Below are 23,307 nucleotides of genomic sequence, written 5' to 3' on the forward strand. Positions count from 1 at the left end.
ATGGCTTTATTAAACATGTTTTAAGTAGCTGATTTAAAGTCTTTGCCTAGTAATTCCCATGTCTGGTCTTCCTCGGGTACAGTTTCTATGGTTCCTGAGTATGGAGCCATACTTTGTTGCTTTTTCTGCATGTCAAGTAATTTTCAAGTAATTTTTTCTTAAAAACCTAACATCTTAAAGAACATGTGATAACTCTGGAGATCAGATATCCCCTTTTTCCCAGTTTATTGTCATTGCCATTGGTTGTTATCCCTGTTGGTTTTGTTGTTTATTTAGTGCTATTTTTCTGAACTAATTCTGTAAAATCTGTGTATTTTGCCATGTGGTCCCTGAAGTTTCAGCTCAGTCTAGTGGTCAGCTAATAACTGGAAAGAGATTTCCCTAAATAGCTGGAACTGATAAGTCTCCCAGCATTTGTCAAGGGGCTATAAAAGCCTGTGTTGATGCATGCCTTCAATGCACAGCTAGGCAGTTTACAATTCCATCTTAGCTGTCACTTCCTGCTTGCACAGAGCCTCCTGGTTAGCCAGAGGTGACGGCTTTCTTAGGTCTTTCCTGAGCCTGTGCACTTCCCTAGACCTGTGTGTGGTCTTCCAGATGGCCAGGAATATTGGGGACTTTTATATATACATATATATGTATTTATATTTACATACTATATATAACATATTACATACTTATATGTATAAAACTATATATATTAATCTACAGTGTTATATACAAAATACTATATATGTATATTTATATGTATAAAATACAGTTTTATAACTTTATATATTATTTATATATTTATGTACTATATAAATATAATATTTTTACAGTTTATATATGTACATATATATTATATAATTTATAGAGATGTTTTGTATATTATATTTAATTATATGTAATTGTCATATTCTGCATATACTTTATTTATAATAAGTTTTATGTATCTGCACATATGACACATTCATATTTATATATTATATATTCTATTTATCTGTATAAATATATTTCTATGTTATATATTTTTATATTATATATATTTGTATATAATTTAAATTATGTATTTATAAATAAATAAAACATATAAAATATACACTTACATACATGTTGGTGTGTTATATGTGTATTTTCAGAATCTGCCAATTTCTGAATACCTGCACTACTACCAGCTTAGTCTAGTCCAGCAACACCCTTGCCTAGGTCATTACAACAGCCTCCTTACTGATCTCTCATCCCACCCTCCTAAGGTCTATTCTCCATGTGGCTTACAGAGCAATCCTTTAAAAACTTAACTGAGATTATATCGTTCCCTAGCTCAAAAGTCTCCAGTGTCTTTTCCTCTTACCGGGACAAGAATCCAAAGTTTTTTTTTATCATGGCCTATGAGGTCTACATGACCTTAAAAACCACTTTCCACTCACCCCTCATTACATCCCCAGCCAGTAGTAGTCCCCTTCTCATTCCTCGAAAGGTCCCACGTGTCTTGCCTCAGCCTTTGCCCTGAGGTCTTCTCAGCCTCAGCACCATGGATTATTCCTACACCTCATTTGATATCTACTTATGTTTCAGCTTGCCAGTGAGGCTCTCACTAGCCACCCCATATAAGACGGCATGTTTCTGCTCGTGCTAGGTTGTTGCTCAGTAAGCATCTTTGCTGCAAGCATTTTCAATACAAACATTTTGCTGCCTAACTAACTGGCCATAAGGCAATTTTGCCATGAAAGATAAAATCATGAAAAATAAAAGGATATTTGTTAAAAAGGACATAATGAAACATGAAAAATCAATAACAAAATTCAGAGGACATTGTCGGGCAATTAAAAAATATTTGAATACATTCAAAATGTAAAGTGCAGATTCATGGCAATACTGCACAAGTAACTGATTTTATTTTGTGGATTATACCCAACCACTTGTCTTCAAAGTCTTTTGCTCATAGTATTATACATATTATTTTTGCTTGTTGATTTGTCTCCTTGTTTAGCATTGCATTTTTTTTTCCACTAAAATTTCTTCCATCATTAAGAGAGATATCAGTTTCCAAATCCTGGGATGCGTATCTGTAACTGAGCTGTGAAAGCTTTCTACACTGTTGTATATCCTCAGCATATTGTTACATGTCCCTTGACGGATATTCCAAAATTCTGTGGGACATGTGGGCTCAAAGTGTACCACGGTATAGATCATTATGAAGGCTACAATTTTATATAATAGAAAAATATGAGTTCCAAGTCAATGAAGAAATGAAACCAAACTGTCAACCAGTTATTTTTAAACTTTTTATGGCAAAATTTCCTTACAGCCAATTAGTTATGTGGAAAAAAATGTTTGTAGCAAAAATATCTACAGCAAAGATGCTTACAGTGAGAATACCAGACAACTGTCACTCTATGCCTCCATTACTCTTTATTTTCTCCTCACTTGAGCTGAGGTGAGGGGAAAAGCATTTGATATAGTGTCAATATCGAGTGCCAAGGTCCTGAGGCAGGAAATTATTTAGTTTGTTCAAGAAGGCCAGAATGGTGTGTGAAGAAAAGGATGGTAAGAAATAAGTCAAGCAGAGAAAGTCAATTATCATATGGTTTCACTTATTTGTGGAACATAAGGCATAGCACGGAGGACATTAGGAGAAGGAAGGGAAAAATGAAGGGGGGCGGAAATTGGAGAGAGAGATCGAACCATGGGAGACTATGGACTCTGAAAAACAAACGGGGTTTTAGAGGGGAGGGGGGAGAGGGGATGGGTTAGCCTGGTGATGGGTATTAAGGAGGGCACGTACTGCATGGAGCACTGGGTGTTATATGCAAACAATGGATCATGGAACACTACATCAAAAACTAATGATGTATTGTATGGTGACTAACATAACATAATAAAATTTTTTAAAAAAAGAAATGAGATTTTAACAAACCATAAGAGACTCTTAATCTCAGGAAACAAACTGAGGGTTGCTGGAATGGAGGGGGGTGGGACGGATGGGGTGGCTGGGTGATGGACACTGGGGAGGGTATCTGCTATGATGAGTGCTGTGAATTGTGTAAGACTGATGAATCACAGACCTGTACCCCTGAAATAAATAATACACTGTATGTTAATAAAAAAAAGAAATGAGATTTTTAAGAGGTAATCAGAGGCATCTAAAATATTATGTATTTATTTATGTATTGTCTATATTACTGCTGCCAGAATGTAAGTTCCATGAGATTTTGTTCACTTCTTTACCCCTATTGGGCAGCTTTGGCAATAGACACTTGTTGAATAAATGAATGAACAATATAAAAAGAAAACAGAATAAATAAGTAGTGAGATATATCATGTTCATGAATTGGAAGACTCACTATTTTAGAAATGTCAGTTTTTTTTCAGAATTTATCCTAAGCAATTTCAATAAAAATTCAATAGGATTTTCAAGGGAACTCGACAAGTTGCTACCAAAATTTTATGAAAGAGAAAATGTCCAAAAGAGCTAAGGTAATTTTGAAAAAGAAGCAAATTGGAAGAAACTTGCTCGGCCAGATAGCAAGATATCATAAAGTTATAGTACTAGAATGTGCTATGTATTGATGTGGAATTACATAGAGCAATGGATCAGACTAGAAAGTCCCTTAACAAAACCATATAGACGTACGGTAGCGTGAGGCATGCCCTATGTGACATTATATTGGGGTAATTGGAGAAGCGGGGACAATTGGTTATCCATGTTGGAAAAAAAAATCAATTCCAAAAGGATTAAAGATCTAAATGAGAAAAGAAGTAAGAGTGTCTTAGCCTGGTATTCCCAAAAGCAGATTTTGAGATAAGCGTTGTGTTTAGGAAGTTTACTTGTGAAACTGTGTCAAGGATCTGGGGTGGGGAACTGGGAAGAGGCAAAGAGTAGGAGAGAAAGCCAATTGGGTTGGTTGCCACTGTGGTTAACTGGGTCCTGATCCTGTTGGGGATCCTTTGAAGAACTATTTTTAAAAAATTGTTCATGTTAGAAATGGAAGAGAGAGCATTTATTTACTGGATCCTGTCCTTCACTGGTTAAGATGTTCAGTAAAATAGGAAAGGTATGAAAAGGTAACCTGAAAGGTAGCCTCAGGTTATGTCAAGATTTCTTAAAACAAGATTGAAAAGTGCAATCATAAAGGAAAATATAGACAAATTAGATTACACAAAGATTATATCTTCTGTGCATAAAAAACAGGTCAAAGGATAATGTGAAAAAGGCTAGAGGGGATATTTCAGAAATGGGGATCAGGGAAGGCCTCTCTCTGAGGAGGAGCTATCTGAGCTAGGGGGAAAGCATTTTATTAGTGTCAACAGAAAGTGCAAATATCTTGCAGAAACTTACTCCGTTTGTTTGTTCACAGGAGCCAGAGTAGCATGTGAGAGCAAGAATGGTAGGGGATGGGATTTAAGAGGTGATCAAGGGCAGCTTGTGTAATGCTTTTCTAGGTTCAACTGGAAACCATTGGAAGGGTGTAAGCAATTGTGTGGCAGGCTGTTGAGTGAAGAATGAAGTATAGGTGGCAAGAATGGAAGCAGAGTGACTGGTTAGGAGGACTCTGCACTATTCCATATGCAAGATAATGGGGCTTGAACTGGGGAAGTGGCAAGGCAGATCAAGAAAGCACAAATCTGATACATAGTTTGAAACCTGATGATGAGTCAGTACGGGGAGTGGTTAGGAAAAGGGAGGAATCAAGCATACCTCTTACATTTTTGGTTCAAGCAGCTGAGTAGATATAGTGCCATTTACTGAGATAAGGATGACTGGTTGTGAGTGACAGGTTTGGGACTGGAATAAAGAAATCTGACATGTCAAATTTGACACACCTATTAGAGCGCAAGTGGAAGTTTGGAGTAAGAGTTTGGGTTTATGATTTGATAGCTCAAGAGAGGGATTAGAGGGGGGGAAATATAATTGGCAATCATTAACGTATTGAAGGAGTTTACGGCTACCAGACTAGATGAGATCCCTAGGGATTCATCCCTAGGGAGAGAGTATAGTTGGAGATGAGGAAAGCATTCAGTCCAAACCCTGGGGCATTCTAATATGTCAATATTAGGAAGTTGAGAAGGGACCACTACCAACAATGCCACCGCTATCAGCACTACCACCACCGTCACCACCACCAAATCACCAGGAAGGAGCTATTAGTGCACCAGGAAGGAGAAGTGGGAGGCTGTGGTGTCCCAAAAGATTAAGAGTGCATTCAGCCACATGGGCTGAAAGGGACCATATTCTCCTAGCTTACTCACCTGATCACACTGATGCCAAAGTCTGCCAGGTGTTAGTAGGTAAGAGGTAGCCAACAACCCTGTCAGAAAGGCCATGATCTGGTGATCACTGCAGGCCACCCTCAGACAAGCCACACCAGCTCCATCCTCTTGACTGGAGAAATCAGCTTGTCAGGGACAGATCACTTCAGATCCCTTCAGGCCCAGGCTCCTGGGAAGAGGTCTGCCTCGCTTTCCATCACTGCTCTCCACACATGCTGCCTCCCCCTGCCTCTCCTGTGAGGCCAGGAGGTCCACCCAGCTATGGTCAATCTTTACAGTCCTCCTGGGAACATGCAGTCCAGAGGTAGCCTCACCTTCATAATGGGATCTACAGAGAACCCTCATTAACCAACAACATTGATTACAACATCACTATCCATAACAAAGAATCTACAACCAAAAATCACCAATCTTCAAAGAAAAGGACTAGGGGCACCTGGGTGGCTCAGTCAGTTAAGCCTCCGACTCTTGATTTTGGCTCAGGTCATGATCTCAGGGTTGTGAGATCAAGCTCAGCATGGAGCCTGCTTAAGATTCTCTCCCTTTCTCTCTTTCTGCCCCTCCCCCAACTCATGCACTCGTGCGCGAGAGCTCTCTCTCTCTCTCTCTAAAAAGAAACCCACACACCAACCTTGTAATTTGTACTTTTCTGACATTTCTTTGTCTCTCCCTTTATTTTATTGTGTTTTTCTTTTTTTGCTTTAAGTACATATTTTGTACAATTACATATGTGGATTCAATTTTTCACCAAGAGAATTAATTTATTCATTTAAATTATTCATCCAACATATTCTTGGATGCATCAATATGTAAAGGCTTAACTATTTCTAATGCAGAGTCTTTTCTCACCTGCCAGGTAGCAGGAAGAAGGAATTCCCGTGATGCTAGTACATTTGACCTGGGGCAAGGACAGCTAAAAAAGGAAAACACCCTAAATATTTGGGGTACAACACTGGCCTAACCTTGCAGAATTAGCCCTTCTCTGTTTCATTATCTTGGGGACATACGGAGCCTCTCACCTTGCATTTAACACCCAAGATTTCTGTATTGTGGGGTTATGTCAATAAGCACAAATGTCACTGGGAACCAGTGTTGTGATTATACCGTGAGCCATGCTGCAAACGAGATCCTTGACTCTGCCTCTGGGTTAAACTTAGAGCTTAAAAAAGAAGGGGAGCTCTGGGTTCATCCCCTTAGTCTGTGGAAGTAGGGGTCACTGTGGATTGTCCTGTCATATCCTTCAGGCTGAGCTATGGGGACTTCATCTGCAGCCAACAAGGTTCTACCCAGTCTTAAGCATGAGCATGAGCTTGTTCAGTCTTTCAAGATCTTGACCTATTTACTGAAGCCTTCTATACCCCTGTTTGGGGGAACACTCATATTGCCCTCAAATCTGGCTCTTCCTTCCATTCTGCCAAATTTCTCATGCTACTCCAGTAAGTAATCATGGGGAGTTTTGAAGTCTGCATCTTCACCTAAAATGAGTACTTTGAAGGGAGACTGAGTTTTGGTGGTTGTCAGTATAGATGTGGTCTGATTTACAAGGAAAGAGAAGTTGTGGAAGGGTTGGGAGGTTGCAGTGGGTAAACATAGCAGTGACAAGGAAATATGATGAAACCCATTAGGATGAGGTCTGGTAAATGGAATGTGGATAAAGAAGGGTCGTCAGTATTTGGAGATAAAAGAAAAAAATACAGAATTGGTAATAATACTTAGCCTGTAAGTAATAATGTGTATATAATATTATTAAGATGTAGTCTTTTTTAAAAAAGGTGTCATTGGGGGTGCCTGGGTGGCTCAGTCGTTAAGCGTCTGCCTTCAGCTTAGGTCATGATCCCAGAGTCCTGGGATCGAGCCCTGCATCGGGCTCCCTGCTCCTCGGGAAGCCTGCTTCTCTCTCTCCCACTCACGCTGCTTGTGTTCCCTCTCTTGCTGCGCCTCTCTCTGTCAAATAAGTAAGTAAAATCTTAAAAAAAAAAAAAAAAAAGGTATCATTGGAGTGCCTGGGTGGCTCAGTGGATTAAGTGTCTGCCTTTGGCTCAGGTCATGATCCCAGGGATGGAACCCCGTCTTGGGCTCCCTGCTCAGCGGGAAGTCTGCTTCTCCCTCTGCCCCTCCCCTCACTTATGTTCTCTCTCTCTCTCAAATAAATAAATAAAATCTTCAATAAAATAAATAAATAAAAACAAAGAAGGTATCATAAGCGTCATCACCTAAACACTGAACAAATCATTCACATTATGTATTTAAGTGAAGACAAGAAAGGAAATCTGAAAATAAAAAACACAGGGGATCTCAAGCTGATTCAGATTTAAGAAATAAGTAGGAAACTATAGGAGAAAAAAAATCTCTATGTACCTATTTTACTGTTTTTAGGTAAAATCCTTTTCAGGCCCTTCTCTATTTTCTGCCAACTATGTGTTTCTGAACTCTATGGGCCTGCATTTCTTATACGGTTGTGTAATGAAATCCAGAAATCAGATTTGAAAAATGTAAGTTTTTTATAACTAACAAGGATGGGTGTCTGGGTGGCTCAGTTGGTTAAGCGTCTGCCTTCAGCTCAGGTCATGATCCCAGGGTCTTGGGATGGAGCTTGGAGTCAGGATCCCCGCTCAGCGGGGAGTCTGCTTCTCCCTCTCCCTCTGCCTCTCCCCAGCTTGTGCTCTTTCTCGTGCTCTCTCAAATAAATAAATAAAAATCTTTATATATGTAAAACTAACAAGGAATTACAGAAAGAGATGGAGGGAAAGTCCCCCTCAACCTATAGCTGTGGAAGGAGAAAGAACATTCTGTACCATAAACTAACATAAAGAATATGATTTGACAAAGCATTAAATTGAGAAATTTCATAAAAAGGTAAGTCTTACCCTCTTGTAAAATATGGAGATATGTCTATTAGTAACCATTACCAATTTGTTCTTTTCTCTGTTAATAAAAATTTGTCCTTGGAAGAGTTAATTCGAATGGGTCTTGTAATACTCCCCCAAATTAGAAATTATTACCACTTCACATGAAAACAGTTCCAAAGTAGCCTTAATTCTGATTGACTGTCTTGATAATTCCTGGGCCTGGCCATCATATTTTTTTAAATTTTATTTTAATTCCAATGTTACACCAGTTTTAGGTGTACAAAATAGTGATTCAACAATTCCATACTGACCATCATATTTTAACTGATATTTGGATCCCTAAACTGTATAAATGCTTATAAGATTTTATATTAAATTAGGAAAAAATCCTTGGCATTCTGAGCTCCTCACATGCAAGTAGGTAATAAAATGACCACAGATTTCCTATTTAAATAAAGATTTTGAGATCGTTGTCTCATTTAAATTCACTCCAGGTATTATGTAATAGGGAAAAAAAGATATTCATAGTAACAAACAAATTTGTACACCACTTAAGACTTTTTCAAAAGTGTAAGAAGATTCTTATTGGAAGAACATTAAATAAGATGTGAATAAGTGGGTAATAGTCTCTGTTCTCCCAAAATGAATCCACATTTTTCAATTCATTTCTTTTTTTTTCAAGTTTTTGTTTAAATTCTAGTTAGTTATCATATTGGTAAAACTGGTTTCAGGTATAGAATTTAGTGGCTCATCACTTACATATAACACCCAGTGCATTTCTAATCAGAGATTCCGGTGAATTTGGGAAGGAGGTGGGGGGGGAATCTTCTTGAGTTGATTCTAAAATTAACCCCCCGTGAGTCATCAGGATGGTGCTACCTTTGAGCTCTCTCTTCTTTTCTGTAGCCTCTTTGATTGCAAAAGAAAATCTAGTATATAGACAGGTGTGTGATTAAAGTGGCAGCTCCAATCACAAGGTAGTAGTGTAGGAAATATTTTTGAAATTCCGACCTCACATAAAAGCAAAGAGGCAAACCCCACGGAATTATAGGTGTAAACATTAAAAATAATCAGGTACTTCAAACATTTGATTCTAGAATCAAATATGGAACAATATCTTTTTAAATCTTCAGCTAGAAATGGCTGTTATAAAAATGATGGGAAACCCAAGAGCCAGAGAGAGAAAAGCTGAAAATTTGACTACCTAAAAATTTATAATGTCTTTAGGACAAAAGAGTCCATTAACAAACCTTAGAGGAAAGCAACAGGGGCGCCTGGGTGGCTCAGTCAGTTAAGCATCTGACTCTTGATTTCTGCTCAGGTCATGATCTCAGGGTGATAAGATCGAGCCCCCAGTAGGGCTCTGTGCTCAGCGGGGAGTCTGCTTGGGATTCTCTCTCTCCCTCCCTCTCCCTCTGCCCCTGTCCCCACTCATGCTTTCTCTGTCTCTAAAATAAATAAATAATCCTAAATTTAAATAAATAAATAAATAAATAAATAAATAAATAAATAAATAAATAAAATAAAAGGAAAGGAAAACAAATGGGACAACATATTAGCAACACATATGGTGAGGATTTAATGTATATATCAGATAAACTTTTCTATATTCATTCAGCAATGTAAGAAAAAGAAAAATACCACAACAGGAAACTTCACAGCACTCTATGACAAAGACTTCAATAAAGAGGAAAAACAAATGACCAATAACAAATGAAAAATGCTCAACCACCCTAAAAATTAAGACTAATGCATGTGAAAGCACCAAATAAGACTTTTTATAGTTCAATTAAAATGTTAAATGTGTTTACTGCTTAGGTATGATATATTAATTTTAAAAAGCAAGAAAAGGAAAAGTATGTATAAAATCACCATATGAAGATATATAAAAATATATCTCAAACTGAGTTAATGCATGCATAGAAAAATTCTGGGAAGACATACACCAGTGCTTATAAGAAACATATTTTAAAATCAGAATAAAATATGACATGAAGATACAACCACTTTGGAAAAAAAGTTACTTTAAAAGACATTCATTTTTTTGTCTTATGAAAGGAATAAAAAATGATGATAAACTTTAGCATTAAAAAACACTTCATTTGTAACATAAAAATCAAGCAAATTCTTATTCATTCTTACTTATTTTCTCATTGTGTTTTCCCGAAGTAGAATTGTTTCCAATATCCATGGTATCTAGAAAGTAACAGGTGGTGGTCATATAACTGTAATTTATAAATAAAAGTTATAAATCTTATGACAATTCACACTGTGGAAGGCTTGAGTTTATAATGACCTGAGTATCATCTCTCTGCCTTCCTTATAATGGAAACAGACAGATACTGAATTGATATCTAAGGTCTTCCTTTATTTCTCTGGGACTTTGAAAATGCTCTTAATTTCTTAAGGACATCAGTTTCCCCATTCATGAAAGAGGGATAGCAACTGTTATCCTGTTCAGGCTTTAAATTTTTTATGACAATTAAATAAGATCTTATTTACAAAAGCTAATGAGAAATCACTGTATTAGTCAACATACTGGAGGGTATCCTTCAAAACTATATGCCGAGTTTAAGAATAGTTATCTGGGGCCTTTGTTTCCTGACAGATAACAGGATCATTTGTCTTTTGAGGCTTTTCCAAAATTGTGACAAAGTGACACTATTATCTACCAGCTGAAGGACATTTGGATTTCTTCGTTCTATGGACAAGGGTGGATGTCATTATATAAATCCCATAGTTTAGTATTGGCTCACTAATATAGTAAATGAGATACTGCCATTTTTACCAGTGTATTTCTACTAGATCATCCCTGTAAATCCACAAGGTCCACCCTATTTAACATTTAACTTTAAAAGAATCTCTTGCCTCCCTGCCATTCCCAAAAGGCTCAGGTCAAGCAAATGCGGAGAATGGGACTCTGGCATGGATGTACCTCTTCCTTATCAAAGTGTGCTCAGAGTCAAGTGCAGCAGGCAACAAAACAGACTCCTGACATCCTGCAGCCTAAGGCCATGTGACCCTCCACTTCCATAACTGGCCATTCCGTTGGTGAGCTGTCTGATGTCCTTGAACTCTGATCAACTACATGCCCAGGGTCTGTGGTATCCGAAGAACCACCTCCACCCCAAGACCCTCCGGCAGCCTTACCCATCATGTCAGATGCTTGGCTACTCTCAGTCCTTGCTCCTTGGCCTCTTGAAATACCTTCTGAAAAACACATGACACAGGAACACTTTTCATTTCCAAGTCCTTGTGGCTCTGCTCCTAAATTATGATTTGTAAAGAGTTTTCATTTGCATCTCCTCTCTTCCAATGATCCTCCCTTCCCCCACCCCTCCACTAAAGGATGTCTCTACCTCAGAAATCTCTTTCTTTGTTTGATCCCCATTGTCTTTGTCCCTTCCTTTCAATCTATTTTTTCTCTTTTATCCTTTTCTCTTTGCCCCAAATCTGTATTTTTGTTCTTCTACTTTTTCTTTATATGCTTTTCCCATCCATCCTTTTACATTTTAAGCATACTCTTATATTTATTTTATGTGATATTATTCTTTCTAGAAATATTATTTATTTATATATATGTATATATAGAATTCAATTATTAAAATAGATTTTATAAATATTCTGTATAAATACTATAAATATTTGAATATAGGAAGTGAACACTATTTTTCACGCACTCAAGAAGTTTCCTAAGCCTCTTTCAGGTGCCAGGTGCTGAGATGGGTGCTAATAATAATTCAGACACCAGACTATTGAAGCATTGGTGCTTGTCAATCTTATGAGCAACCAGAGAACTGACACAGAAACAAATGACTGAATATATTGAAATATGAAGAAGCATGTACAAAAGTCTAGATTCAGCAAAAGCAAGTAACCACAAAGAGTTAAATATATTTGAGAATGAAGTGAAAGAATAAGGAACATTGATGAGGATGGAGAAAGAGGCAAGAGCCCTGAGGTAAGTGGCTTTGGAGGCCACATGAAGGAGAATTGACTTAATCCTAAAGGAAGTTAAAGAACATGGGATGCAGTTTTGAAAGATCAATTTAGCTAAATCACTGAGACTACATTTGGTGGGAAGAAGATTAGAAGGAGAACAGGACCTTGTAGATCTAGTTCAAGTGACAAGTGATATAGATGTGGATTAGAGTGTCAGTACTGGGAATGGAGATGAAGGGACAGGTTGGAGATTTAAAAGGAAGAATTGATAAGAGTTAGGTGATAGATGTGGTGTATCAATTGAGGAGACAATGGTGTCATGGGTGACTCTGTGAATTTCAACTTGAAAGGATGGGACAATTAATAGTGTGTTTTAGAAACAGGGAACACTGGAGGAGCAGATGTTGGTTTTAGGAAGATGATGTGCTCATTTTTGGAAGTGTCGAAGGTTTGAAGGTTTTGGAAGACACCTAAAGTGGTGAAGGCTAGGACATTCAGAACCTTGGACAGAGATCATTCTGCCATTTGGTTGGATGAGCTTATCTGCTTAGAGGACAGGGCTGGGCTGGATATGTCTGCTTAGGAACTATTAAGTTGTGGATAGTGATTGAAACCATAGGAGTGGATGAGATGCCTGGGAGACGTCCCTTGTAATCTGGGTGAGTTATAGGGGACACTGATACCTGGGGACACCTTGCCCTGAAAACTCACTGCCCACTGTGAACCAATCCCTTGCACCAACATTGCCTTTGTCTCCTGACCATTTCAGATCCCACAATTTCTCCATCTCGCCTCTCTTCCTTTTACACTCTGTCATTTTTCGCTCATCTTTTAACTCTTTTTCTATATGGTTCTCTGTGTGCCTCCTCTTTCTCCTCTCCATTTGTTACCCTATATATGTACCTCATTCCATCTATTTTCCTATGCTTCTATCCCTGCATCTAGTTTTATTATTGAGGTAATCCTCTTTCTAATGTCACTTCCTTTTCCATTTTCTCTTTGCTTCTAGTCTGTTTCTCTTAATCTTATCTTGATTTTTTGGCTGTTTTTATAATTACAATCTTTGTATTTATATTTTATCTATATTCAGCTTCACATCACAGACTTCTACTGTCATTCATGACCAAATACCTACTCTTTTGACACTGACCACGCTGTTGACCACTTTTATTTTTGCCAGTTCCCTATGGGCTTTTCTACATTGCAAGACTCAGTCAGTCATGGACTTTATTACCATGTTTCTGGTACAACTCCTGAGAGGTATCTTGAAAATCATCACTCTTCCCCCACAAAACTCCCCAATCTGGTGATATTTGGGTTCCACGTCCACTTGAAAAAACTTGGAGTATACTCAGTCAGATGTCTTTCCATTTGGAGACCCCAGCCTATCTTTTCCATTCTTCTTCCTTACATTATCCATTCAGTGTCACCTCCCTCCATTCAGGAACACAGCTCTTCTTTCTCTTTTGGCTCCCTCAAATCTGTTGAAAGCAGTCCAAATCTGTGCACAAGCCTATGTATAGGAGTGTGTGTGCATGTACATGCTATGTTTTTGGGGAAGAGGTAAGGTAAAGAAAGAAGAGCTTTCCCTCTTTGTAGACAGGAAAACAAAGATAGTTAATATCATAACTGGCTTCTCCATCAGATGCTTATAGGTTGGCATCTCTTCTGACTCTCTTCCTCTATTTATCTGAAGAGCTTTGAATTCACAGGAGGACACTGAAGGGAAATAAGGAAATGACAGACTATAGAGAGTGACCACTTTGATGTGGTTAAGCTCATTTATATTTACTGTTCAGATAAGCTGAGAAAACACCCACTCCAATTACTACACCTTATATCCAACAAAGATGTGTTCTGTCACCTTTTCTATCTGGCCCTACCTCATTCTCCTCCTTATTTCTCAGTTTTCTGGCCATTTCCTGGCCTTACACATTTCTATCTCCATCACTTGATTCTGTGAGCTTCTCTCCCTGATTTCCCTGATTTCTCTTGTCCTCTGTGTTGTTTTCTCTCTTTTCATCAGTGATATTCTTAATTTCTGTGCCTTTTTATTTCTCTATTCATCCTGTTTGGTTCTGCCCTTCTAGGTATTTTGTATTCCTTATAGCTGACACCACTCCTACCATCTTGTTTTTCTTTATGATTTTCATTTTTATCTATTATCTATCATCTATCTATCTATCATCTATATGTCTATCTACTATCTATCTATCTATCTATCTATCTATCTATCTATCTATCTATCTATCATCTATCATCATCATCATCATTTATATAGTTGTTAAATAAGTTTTCTTGCATCAGGCACTGATACGTTCTGCTGATACTATATATCAGGTCCCTTGTATCTCCTTTTTGGACTTCGATCACTGGATACAGCTTTTTTATTCCTGCCTGTTACATACAATAGTCATACTTTTTGACCTTTGGTCAAATTGGACAATTTGGTCATATGTCTATTTCCTCATCCCAAAATGGGCATAACAAAAATTAGCCTGCCTAAGTCTTGAGGATATTGTGATGACAAAGTAAGATCTTATTTGCCAAAGTACTTTAAAGTAACACAATATAATCAAATTACAGTGTGATGGACATCTGTCAAAAACTATACTAAAGTTTGTAAGTTGTTGATCTGAAGCTTTTATTTCTGTCTATAATTACATAGCAGGACCAGTCGTCTTTTGAGGCTTTTACAATTACAAATGACATTAATGTCAATCAATATATCACTATAGAAATCTAAGATCTTAGTAGGCATGACAGTAGGTATTAAAAAGATACCACCATTTGCTATTCATTTCTTCCACAACAGCAGTATATAATTACATACATTTTTTCAATAGGACTCATCCTGTTAAACATGAATTTATAATAATTTCCTGTCTCCTATTTTCTAAAATGATGAAAAGGAGTTCCCAGGATTAACTGGATACAGGTCTTCAAGGTGCTCAGAATAAAATGCATCAGGAAACAGTAGCTTTTAATTCCTGACATTCTGCAGGCCAAGGCTTGGCATCCTAATCTTCTTTACCTGACCCACTTCTTAGGACTGAGCCAGAAGATTCCTGAGGTTCTTCTGTATGACTTAATTCTGAAAAGTTACCACTGCTGATCCCTGCAGAAAGAAATAAAATTCTTTAGCAGTCTCAATCTGTGTCCTAGCAACCAATCCAGCATCAAATTCTTTAAAAGGAAAATTGGAAAAGAAAGCTCATGTAGGAGGAGCAGGAATATTCCTACCACCAGGCTACTGTGTGGCTCCTTCTGACCTATTGGTCAGGGTTGCTCCAGGAACCACTCCCAGGGCTGGGTTGTGGGACAACTTTGTCATGGAAGGCACTACCTTTTGTCACCATGTCTTACCCTCTCCACTTGTCTGAACATACTTCTTCTTCCAGTTCCTTTGTTTATCCAGGGAGTCTGTGGAAGCAACGTTTTCAAGATGTCAGGGCCTCTATCAGCTGGGGCCCTCAACAATCATACAAAGCAGAACACCCCTCCACTCCAGGAGTTACTTTATCCTATTTAAGCAAATGAAGAATATACTTATATTGCACTTGTGCCATTCAACTTTTTGAGGCCTACATGTTGTATCAATTAGCCCAGCCCACCTAATTCAAAATGTATAATGTGAATCAATTAAACTGCCAACAAATTAATTTTTTTTATCTTAGAGGATATAACAAAAATTTTTGAATGAAGTTTTTGTAGTAAAGAAAGATATTTGTTACATCAAGAGTTTTAATTGCCCTTACATCTTTTCCTCTTGCTCATCCCCCAAATAGGTTTGTCTCCAATATCCGCAGGATCTAAAAAGTAAAGGAAAATGCAACCAGTAATCTACAACTAAGAGTTGTAAATCTTATGACTACTCATATTGTAGACAGGATTTGGACTAGAAAGACACTATGATGATCATTTCTGTCTCTTCCCATCTAAAGGAAAAAGATCACTACTAAATGGAGCAGAGAACCACAATCCTTTGGCCCCAACTGCAAAATCAAAGAAGTTTTGAAAATCCATATTTTTCCCATAGGTTTTCAGTTAACCACTTCAGTGGTGAATCTGGACTTGAGCTGTCATGAGTCCATGTAAAACCTTTATTTCTCACACTTGGTGTGAATTCACACTATTTGTTGCAGGAACATTAATATAGTATATTTGAGAATGTGATTCTTTCCCAGACCCTATTGGATTTTTTTTTTTTTTTGGTAATATATAGGATATAAACCATATTGTCTAACAGATTACTATTTTATGTCTGGCTTCAAAGGTTTTTTGTTTTTTAAAGATTTTATTTTTATTTATTTGACAGAGAGAGATAGCAAGAGCAGGAACACAAGCAGGGGGAGTGAGAGAGGGAGAAGCAGGCTTCCCGCAGAGCAGGGAGCCTGATGCCGGGCTCGATCCCAGGACCCTGGGATCATGACCTGAGCCGAAGGCAGACGCTTAACAACTGAACCACCCAGGCGCCCTTCAAAGGTTTTGAATAAAAGACTATGGATGTTTGCTGGGAGTCCAGGCTGTTTTGCTTCTTCTAGTAAATTTCCATATAAGATGTGTAAAATATCCTTAAATATTTATGTGCTAGAGTTTCCCCACCTGTGGAGTGGAGAGAGCAACAGTTATCTGGCCTATCTTTAAAGTTGTTATAAACATAAAAAGATATCTTATTAGTGAAGATATTTTCAAATATCATTATATAGGCCAATGTCATATTGGGGTCATCTGTCAAAAGCTATAAATTGAATTTGATGGTAATAACTAGAAGCTTTTCTTTCTTCAATAATCAGAGTCTATGATCAGAATCTTCTGATTTTTTAACAAGTTTGCAACAAAATCAAGCAACGGCAAATACCCATTTTCTCTGCTCTCTAGAAAATGGGAGTGGGTGGGGTGGAAATCACTATGTAATTCATACTTTGGGGTTAATAAATCTGAGAGCATGTAGTAAAAATGGCACTGCCATTCAACTAGCACCATCTTGCTAAACCTGAATTTATAATGATTTCTCTCTTTGCATTTTTCAAAATGGCCAGATGTGATAAATGCAGAGAATGGGATCCCAGGCTGTGGAGTGTGCTTGGAGTTAAATGCCCAGGAAACAAGAACTCTCAACTCAGATTCCTCGTGTCCGGGAGCCCAGTGATGGCAGTCCTTACCCTCCTCATCAGGATCACTTCTCAGTGCTGAGCTCGAAGCTCTCAGGGGCTCCTCTTCCTCACTGGACTCTGAATAGTCATCAAATCTTTTCACTGCAGAAGAAGCAAGTGTCCCTTAAAAGTTTCAGTGTATGACAAAGGGAACCAAGAGGTTAAAAAGCCCACAGCAAGAATATCCCCAGGACATCTTGGGAGTCTGGTATTGAAGAAGGTAGATTTCCCACTTGGCTGCTTCCCTGAACCACACATGAAACAGTGTCCCACACGTCCCCCATCTAAAATTCCTTGGAATGTTTACTTGAGAAAAAAATTTAATTCTATTGTGTTTGAATGCTTGACTTCTTTGGATTTGCTTGTTACAACCATTAGCCTAATACAAAAGTTAAAATACAAACCATCTTAAAACAAATTTATATTTTACTCTGAAGGATATAGCAAAGAATTAGAATGAATCTTTTGTAGAAAACGCTGTTCATTTGTAACCACGAAGAGTTTTTACTTGCCCTTACCTACTTTCCAAACTCTTTCTCTGAATGTAGGTGATTTTCTGAAATCCATGGAGTCTATAAAGTAAAAGGGAAGAAACAATTATTTGTATGCAATAATCTTGCAAATTCTGTGACAATTCAATGGGCTTGCAATCATGATAATACTTTGATGATCATTTTTCTCTCTTTCCTTCAACTGAATCCAGTTCTGGGTGGCCTGGGGTATAATGCTGGGTTCCTGCTTGGCTCTCCTTTTCACTCTCCATGTAAATTTGTAAATGATTCTTCAACATGACTAGCCACAGTTGCCTTATCTATAAAGCTGGGATAACCTAGTTACCCTATCTCCCTGTTAAGATTTTTTATGAAAACAAAATGAAGCTTTATTTACAAAAGCCTTTTAAAAAATTACAGTGTAAGCCAATGGTTTAAGTAAGTTGGGTTTGTGAATAGCTGATCAGAGGTCATTTTCCCATCAATAATTAAATAGCAGCACAAATTATTCTTTGAAGGTTTTCTAAGTTTGGGAGTAATGACAATATTGTCAACAAACAGAGGTACATCGTGCTTACTCTATTGGATAGAATATAAAGCATATTGGCAGAGAATAAGTACATTATTTCAACTCTCTAGCATTAATACATGATAGTGTGTAGAAAAAAGTTTGTCATTTTACCAGCATATTTTTGCTACATTTTCTATATATCAATCAAATGGGCCTGTACAGTTAAATAACAATTTCTAATGACTTCCTGCCTCCTTCCACTTCCCAACAGGGCCAGAGAAATTAAATGCAGAAAACAGTCCTTAGAAGTAATAGAATCAAGGCACATAGAGCATCTAAAACAAGATTCATCAGGAAAACAGCTCTGGATTTAGACTCTGAGTATTTGTCATCCAGGGTTGCAATCCTAATGTTCTTACCTAGTGTAATCTGAAGTCTTGAGCAGGTGGCTTCTTGGGACTCTCCTTTCTCACTTGATTCTAATAAGTCAAGGTTATTGGTCACTGCACAAAGGAAGAGGACTTTTTAGGGGTCTCAGCGTGTGACCAAGAAAATGAAATATTAGCGGGAAATATCCTCGTAAGAAAATCAAGAAAACCCATGCAAATTGTGGTCTGCAACAGTGCCACCCTGGTCTGTCCTTCTAAGCCACCTGCCTTGAATGGTAGTCACACTCCATTTCCTGTCCCCATAGGCAAGGGGCAACTTTGCTCTGTCTGAGCCTTACCTTCCCATACTCTCTCTCTTCTACTTCCTACCCCTTCTATTGTCACTTCACATTTCCTTCCTCTCTGCTGTTTCTCACCTTGGAAGGGAGGAAATCTTGGAAATCTTGTGTTGACAACCGCAAGCCTCTTCTACTTCCCCTCCAACCCAGTGCGTTTGCAAGGCTGAGAAATAATCTCTTGTGTCTGCATCCTAGACATATTTTGGGACTGCCTTTTAGAGCAGTTTGCTACACTAAGACAAAAGTTAAAATGTGTACCCTTTAAAACTTGAAGCTAGTTTACATTTTACTTTGATGGATCTAGTGAGCAATAAGAATGACGTATCATTTAAAATCATGTTCTTTGGTAACATCAGGACCAGGTAATATTTTTATTTGTTTTTAGGTCTTTTCCAAGTATATTTCCCCAAATAGGCATGTTTCTAATACCCTCTGGGTCTAGAATGCAGAAAGGGAAAACAAGTCACCAATGTGTGCACAAAACAGCTGCAAATCTTAGGACCACTCATGCAACCCATGAAATTGAGGAAACATAACATTTTGGGAACCATCTTTAGCTCTAATTTTATAAAGCCAAAATGCAGAATCCAGGATGCTAGTCTCGTCTGTCCCTTTAATTCTCCATGAGACTTTGTAGAAGACCTTGAAACATTGATGTGATTGTGTTTTCTCTAGAAAACAAGGATAACAATGTCTGGGGTACTTAAGATTGTTATAAATTAAAAAGTAAGGTATTATTTGCAAAAGTCCTTGGAAAAATCATTATATATGCATGACTTGCTGAAGAACTCCCAAAAACAATACTTTGGGTTTCAGAGTACTCTATCTGAATCTTTTTTTCTGCTAAAACTGGATAGCTGGATGAGTTGTCTTTTGACACAATTCAGTTTGTGCTCAGATGACAATATGACCTTCGAATAAAAGAATATTTAGCTTTCTGTTCCCCATAGAAATCACTATAAATCCGTAATGGATGGTGATTAACATAACAATAAAAAATTTAAAGAAAAAAAAGAGAAATCACTATAAATCCAACACCATGTAAGCATAGAAACTAACTAGTTTTAAAAACAAATTCATCATTTTGGCAGCCCCTTTCTGCTATATAATCAATATATGGGTGCTTATATTGATAAATTTGACCTATCAATTAATAGACCTCATCTTTAAGAAGTATATATATTAATGATTTTTTATCTTCCTGCATTTCCCAAAAAGGTCAAGTAAAATAAATGCAGAGAATAGAATTCCAGGATAAACTGAATCTATCATACAGAATAGGCACAGAATAAGATGCATCGAACAGTAGTTCTTAATTCAGATTCGTGTAGCCAAAGCCTGATTTCCCACTTCCTCACCAGGCCCGCTTTCCAGTGCTGACGTGGAGGCTTCTGGGGGCTCGTCTTCATCATTGGATTCCTCGGAGTCACTGCTGATCACTGCACAGAGGAGCAAAGCCCTTTAGCTTCAGGGTGGGGCCAATGAGTCCACATAGCAGGCGACTCTGCAATAGGACCACTAGGAAGACCTAGAAGCTAAGTTAACTCACAGCACTCAGGTCTGTGCTTGAATGTGTGTGACCTGCAGGTTGCTCCAGTCCTAAACTAAAGGTGATGGAATTCATGCACAGAGGGCAGCTTTGCCCACCCTGCCAACACTCTTCTCCCACCCTCACGTGACCTCCTACCTCTGCCCTCATGTGACCTCCTACCCCCCTCCCCCCCCAGCCAACCTCAGGCTCCCTCTTATCTTTTATTCTCAGTTTACTTCACTCTCCTCTTGGCTTTGCCCATTTCCCCTACTTATGCCTCTCTTTCTGGCAGTGGTTTCTCTCAATACCTCTCTTTGTCTTCATGTGTTTCCTTCTTCATCCCCTGTCATGAATATGTTGGCTCTCTGATGTTCTTTTGCTTTTCTTCAACTTCTACCCTCATACTTTCTTCTTTTGCTTTAGAAATAGTCTCCCATACATTAATACTTAAATCTACCATTTCCATCTTTTGGTATTTTTCTGATTACTGGGACTTTCTCCTGCTGAGCTCACTGCATATGATACTGGTTCCTCCCCTCTTGCCTCCATCCAAGGCCAACTGGACTGCCTCGATGGACCCTGATGACATGTCCCAGCCCCTTGCCTGGAACGTTACACACTCTTTCAGTCAGCCTTACCTATTATGTCAGATGCCTGGTTACAGTTAGTCCCTGCTTGGGCTTGCTGTTCAACTCTTGAGTTAAAAAATGGCTTTTCCTTCTTTATATCCACCAGCAATACAGAACAGGAATTGACTTGGATTCCATGGTTGGGTAGCTCTGCTCCTGGATTAAATTGTAATGAATAAAGAATTTTCACTGGCCTCCCCCAAAGGGAGTAAACACCGTTCACTACTATTGGTAAGTCCTTCTCCCTGTAAATGCACTGCAGGGGTGAAGCTCTGCCCCCACCCCTCTTCTTTCCTGCTGCTTAACTGTGTCCCTTCCTTTGTGCCTCTCTGGACTCTGGATTTTGGGGGGTTTTGTTTGTTTGTTTTTATTTTCTCCTCTCATCCTTTGGTGAATTATTTTTTGCTCTTTTGTTTTTAAAGATTTATTTATTTATTTTAGTGGGGGCAGAGGAAGAGAGAATCTCAGGCAAACTCTGCACTGAGCATGGAGCCAACGTGGGGCTCTATCTCATGTTCCTGAGCCAAAACCAAGAGTCCGGTGCTTAACTGACTGAGTCATCCAGGAGCCCCACTTTTTACTCTTTTAAAAATAAAAATTATATTTTCAGTATAATGTGCATAGATAAAGATGGGTAAATCATAAGTTTTGAATCATCACAAAGTAAGCATATCTGGGAAACGGTCACTGTGGTCAAGAAATAGATTACTTATACCCTGGAAGCCTCTTAGTGATGCCTCCTCCTAACTGTCTCCACCATGTAACTCAAGTTAACAACCTGCTCATCCTGATTTTTAATACCACTGAATGTCAGTTTTGCCAGTTCCAAAATATACATGTTTGTATAAATGGAATCATGTCCTCTCTTTCTTGTTTGCTCTTTCTCCGTCTCTCTGTCATCTGGCAGGGGTGGGGGTGGGGGCAAAATTTGGCTTCCTTTCTCAACATTATATTTGTGAGAATCAGCTGTATTCATTTTCCTTTTTAACTGCTGTATAGTATTCCATTGTAGAAATAACCCATGAAAAATAAAACCATAAAAAATCCATTTGTGCTCTCTCAAGATTTTGGCTATTATGAATAATGCTGCTCTTCTATGTGTTTCTTTTCTTTTTTTGAACATAGTGTTTTCTGTTGGTTTTGGCTGAGGAATATAATTTCTGCATCACAAACTATGTGTATTTTCAACTTTGGGACTGTATACCAAACTGTTTTCCAAAAGCATGTATAAAGGCAGAGATATAACTGAGAGAGCTTGACAATTCAAGTAAACAAACAGAATTTGGTATGGTGGGAATGTGGTGGAAGAGTGTATGAGGGGGAGATTATACAACTGTATGGGAGGTATCCTTCAATACTCCACACCAAGCTGTGTTGACCTCATGCTGAGGATCACAAGAGGGTACTAGGTTTAAATAGGAAAGCCACATGAACCGGTTGGCATTTTTGCAATGCCCATTGAGCCAAAGTGTGGAGAATGGATCTGAGGGGAACAAGATAGGAAGGATGAGGCCAGCAGGAGAGTTCTTCTATTTTGAAGTGAGAAGTGATAGGAATCTGGATTAGAGTAAGCATCCTGGAAATGGAGAGAAATGGGCAGGTTGAACATATTTTAAAGTTGGAATTCACAGAAGTGGCAAATAAAGTAATGGTTGTTTTAATTCACTGAATTTGAGGACTGTTTGTTACACAGCAATAGATAACTAATATAGCTTCCAAATAGAGATGGTTTTCAGATCTTTGATTACAAGTCTTCAGGCACTTGAAGGAATGAATCTAGAAGACAGGTCTGGACCAGAGGTGTGTGTAGGAATCCATAGGTCACAGATGGTGATTGAAGCCATGAAGACATGAGATGCCTGGGTGGAGGCCTATTTTTATCTGAGGGAGTGAAAGGGCCATTTTGGTCAGTATAGACACCTTAATGATGTCTTCTCAATGGTATTAGGAAGAGCCCTCTGTGCCTTCTTTCTCGTGACCGTCTCTTCAAATTGGACAATGTTTTCATTTATCTTCTCTCTTTATTTGGTCCACTCTCTACCAGTTTTTCATTCATGGTCCCTTAACTCATCCTCTGCTCATTCTCTTTAGACCTATTCCCATTTTTCTATTTACTGGTATTCATTTTCTTCTGGATATTTCTCTCTTCATACTCTTTTTCTCAACATCCTTTATCACCATCTCCCAGGACCCAGCAGGGTCTAGGGTGAATCAGAAG

The 23,307-nt window shown here is 38.2% G+C and overlaps 1 protein-coding gene across 12 annotated transcripts in view; it reads right to left on the reverse strand.

Annotated features, from left to right (window-relative positions):
- Positions 1-23,307, reverse strand: part of SP100 (SP100 nuclear antigen) — a 96,390-nt gene that overhangs the window by 32,162 nt on the left and 40,921 nt on the right. For 5 of the 12 annotated variants that reach the window (XM_073877453.1, XM_025890019.2, XM_025890039.2 and 2 more), the window contains 10 exons: positions 21,099-21,245; positions 20,288-20,368; positions 18,622-18,705; positions 17,719-17,772; positions 17,210-17,302; positions 15,803-15,856; positions 15,411-15,467; positions 15,079-15,162; positions 11,253-11,369; positions 10,245-10,298 (listed from right to left, as the gene is read on the reverse strand). In XM_073877453.1, coding sequence (XP_073733554.1) covers positions 10,245-10,298; positions 11,253-11,369; positions 15,079-15,162; positions 15,411-15,467; positions 15,803-15,856; positions 17,210-17,302; positions 17,719-17,772; positions 18,622-18,705; positions 20,288-20,368; positions 21,099-21,245 — 825 coding nt within the window. Of the gene's footprint in view, positions 1-5,232; positions 5,582-6,102; positions 9,570-10,244; positions 10,299-11,252; positions 11,370-14,663; positions 15,163-15,410; positions 15,468-15,802; positions 15,857-17,209; positions 17,303-17,718; positions 17,773-18,621; positions 18,706-20,287; positions 20,369-21,098; positions 21,246-23,307 lie in introns of those variants that run through there. The other 7 variants (XM_025890031.2, XM_025890025.2, XR_012373770.1 and 4 more) reach the window with 6 other exon arrangements.

Source organism: Callorhinus ursinus, unplaced genomic scaffold (genome assembly GCF_003265705.2).
Source record: "Callorhinus ursinus isolate GAN/ISIS: 27379988/994484 unplaced genomic scaffold, GSC_fseal_2.0 scaffold2, whole genome shotgun sequence".
Classification (NCBI taxonomy): Eukaryota; Metazoa; Chordata; class Mammalia; order Carnivora; family Otariidae; genus Callorhinus; species Callorhinus ursinus.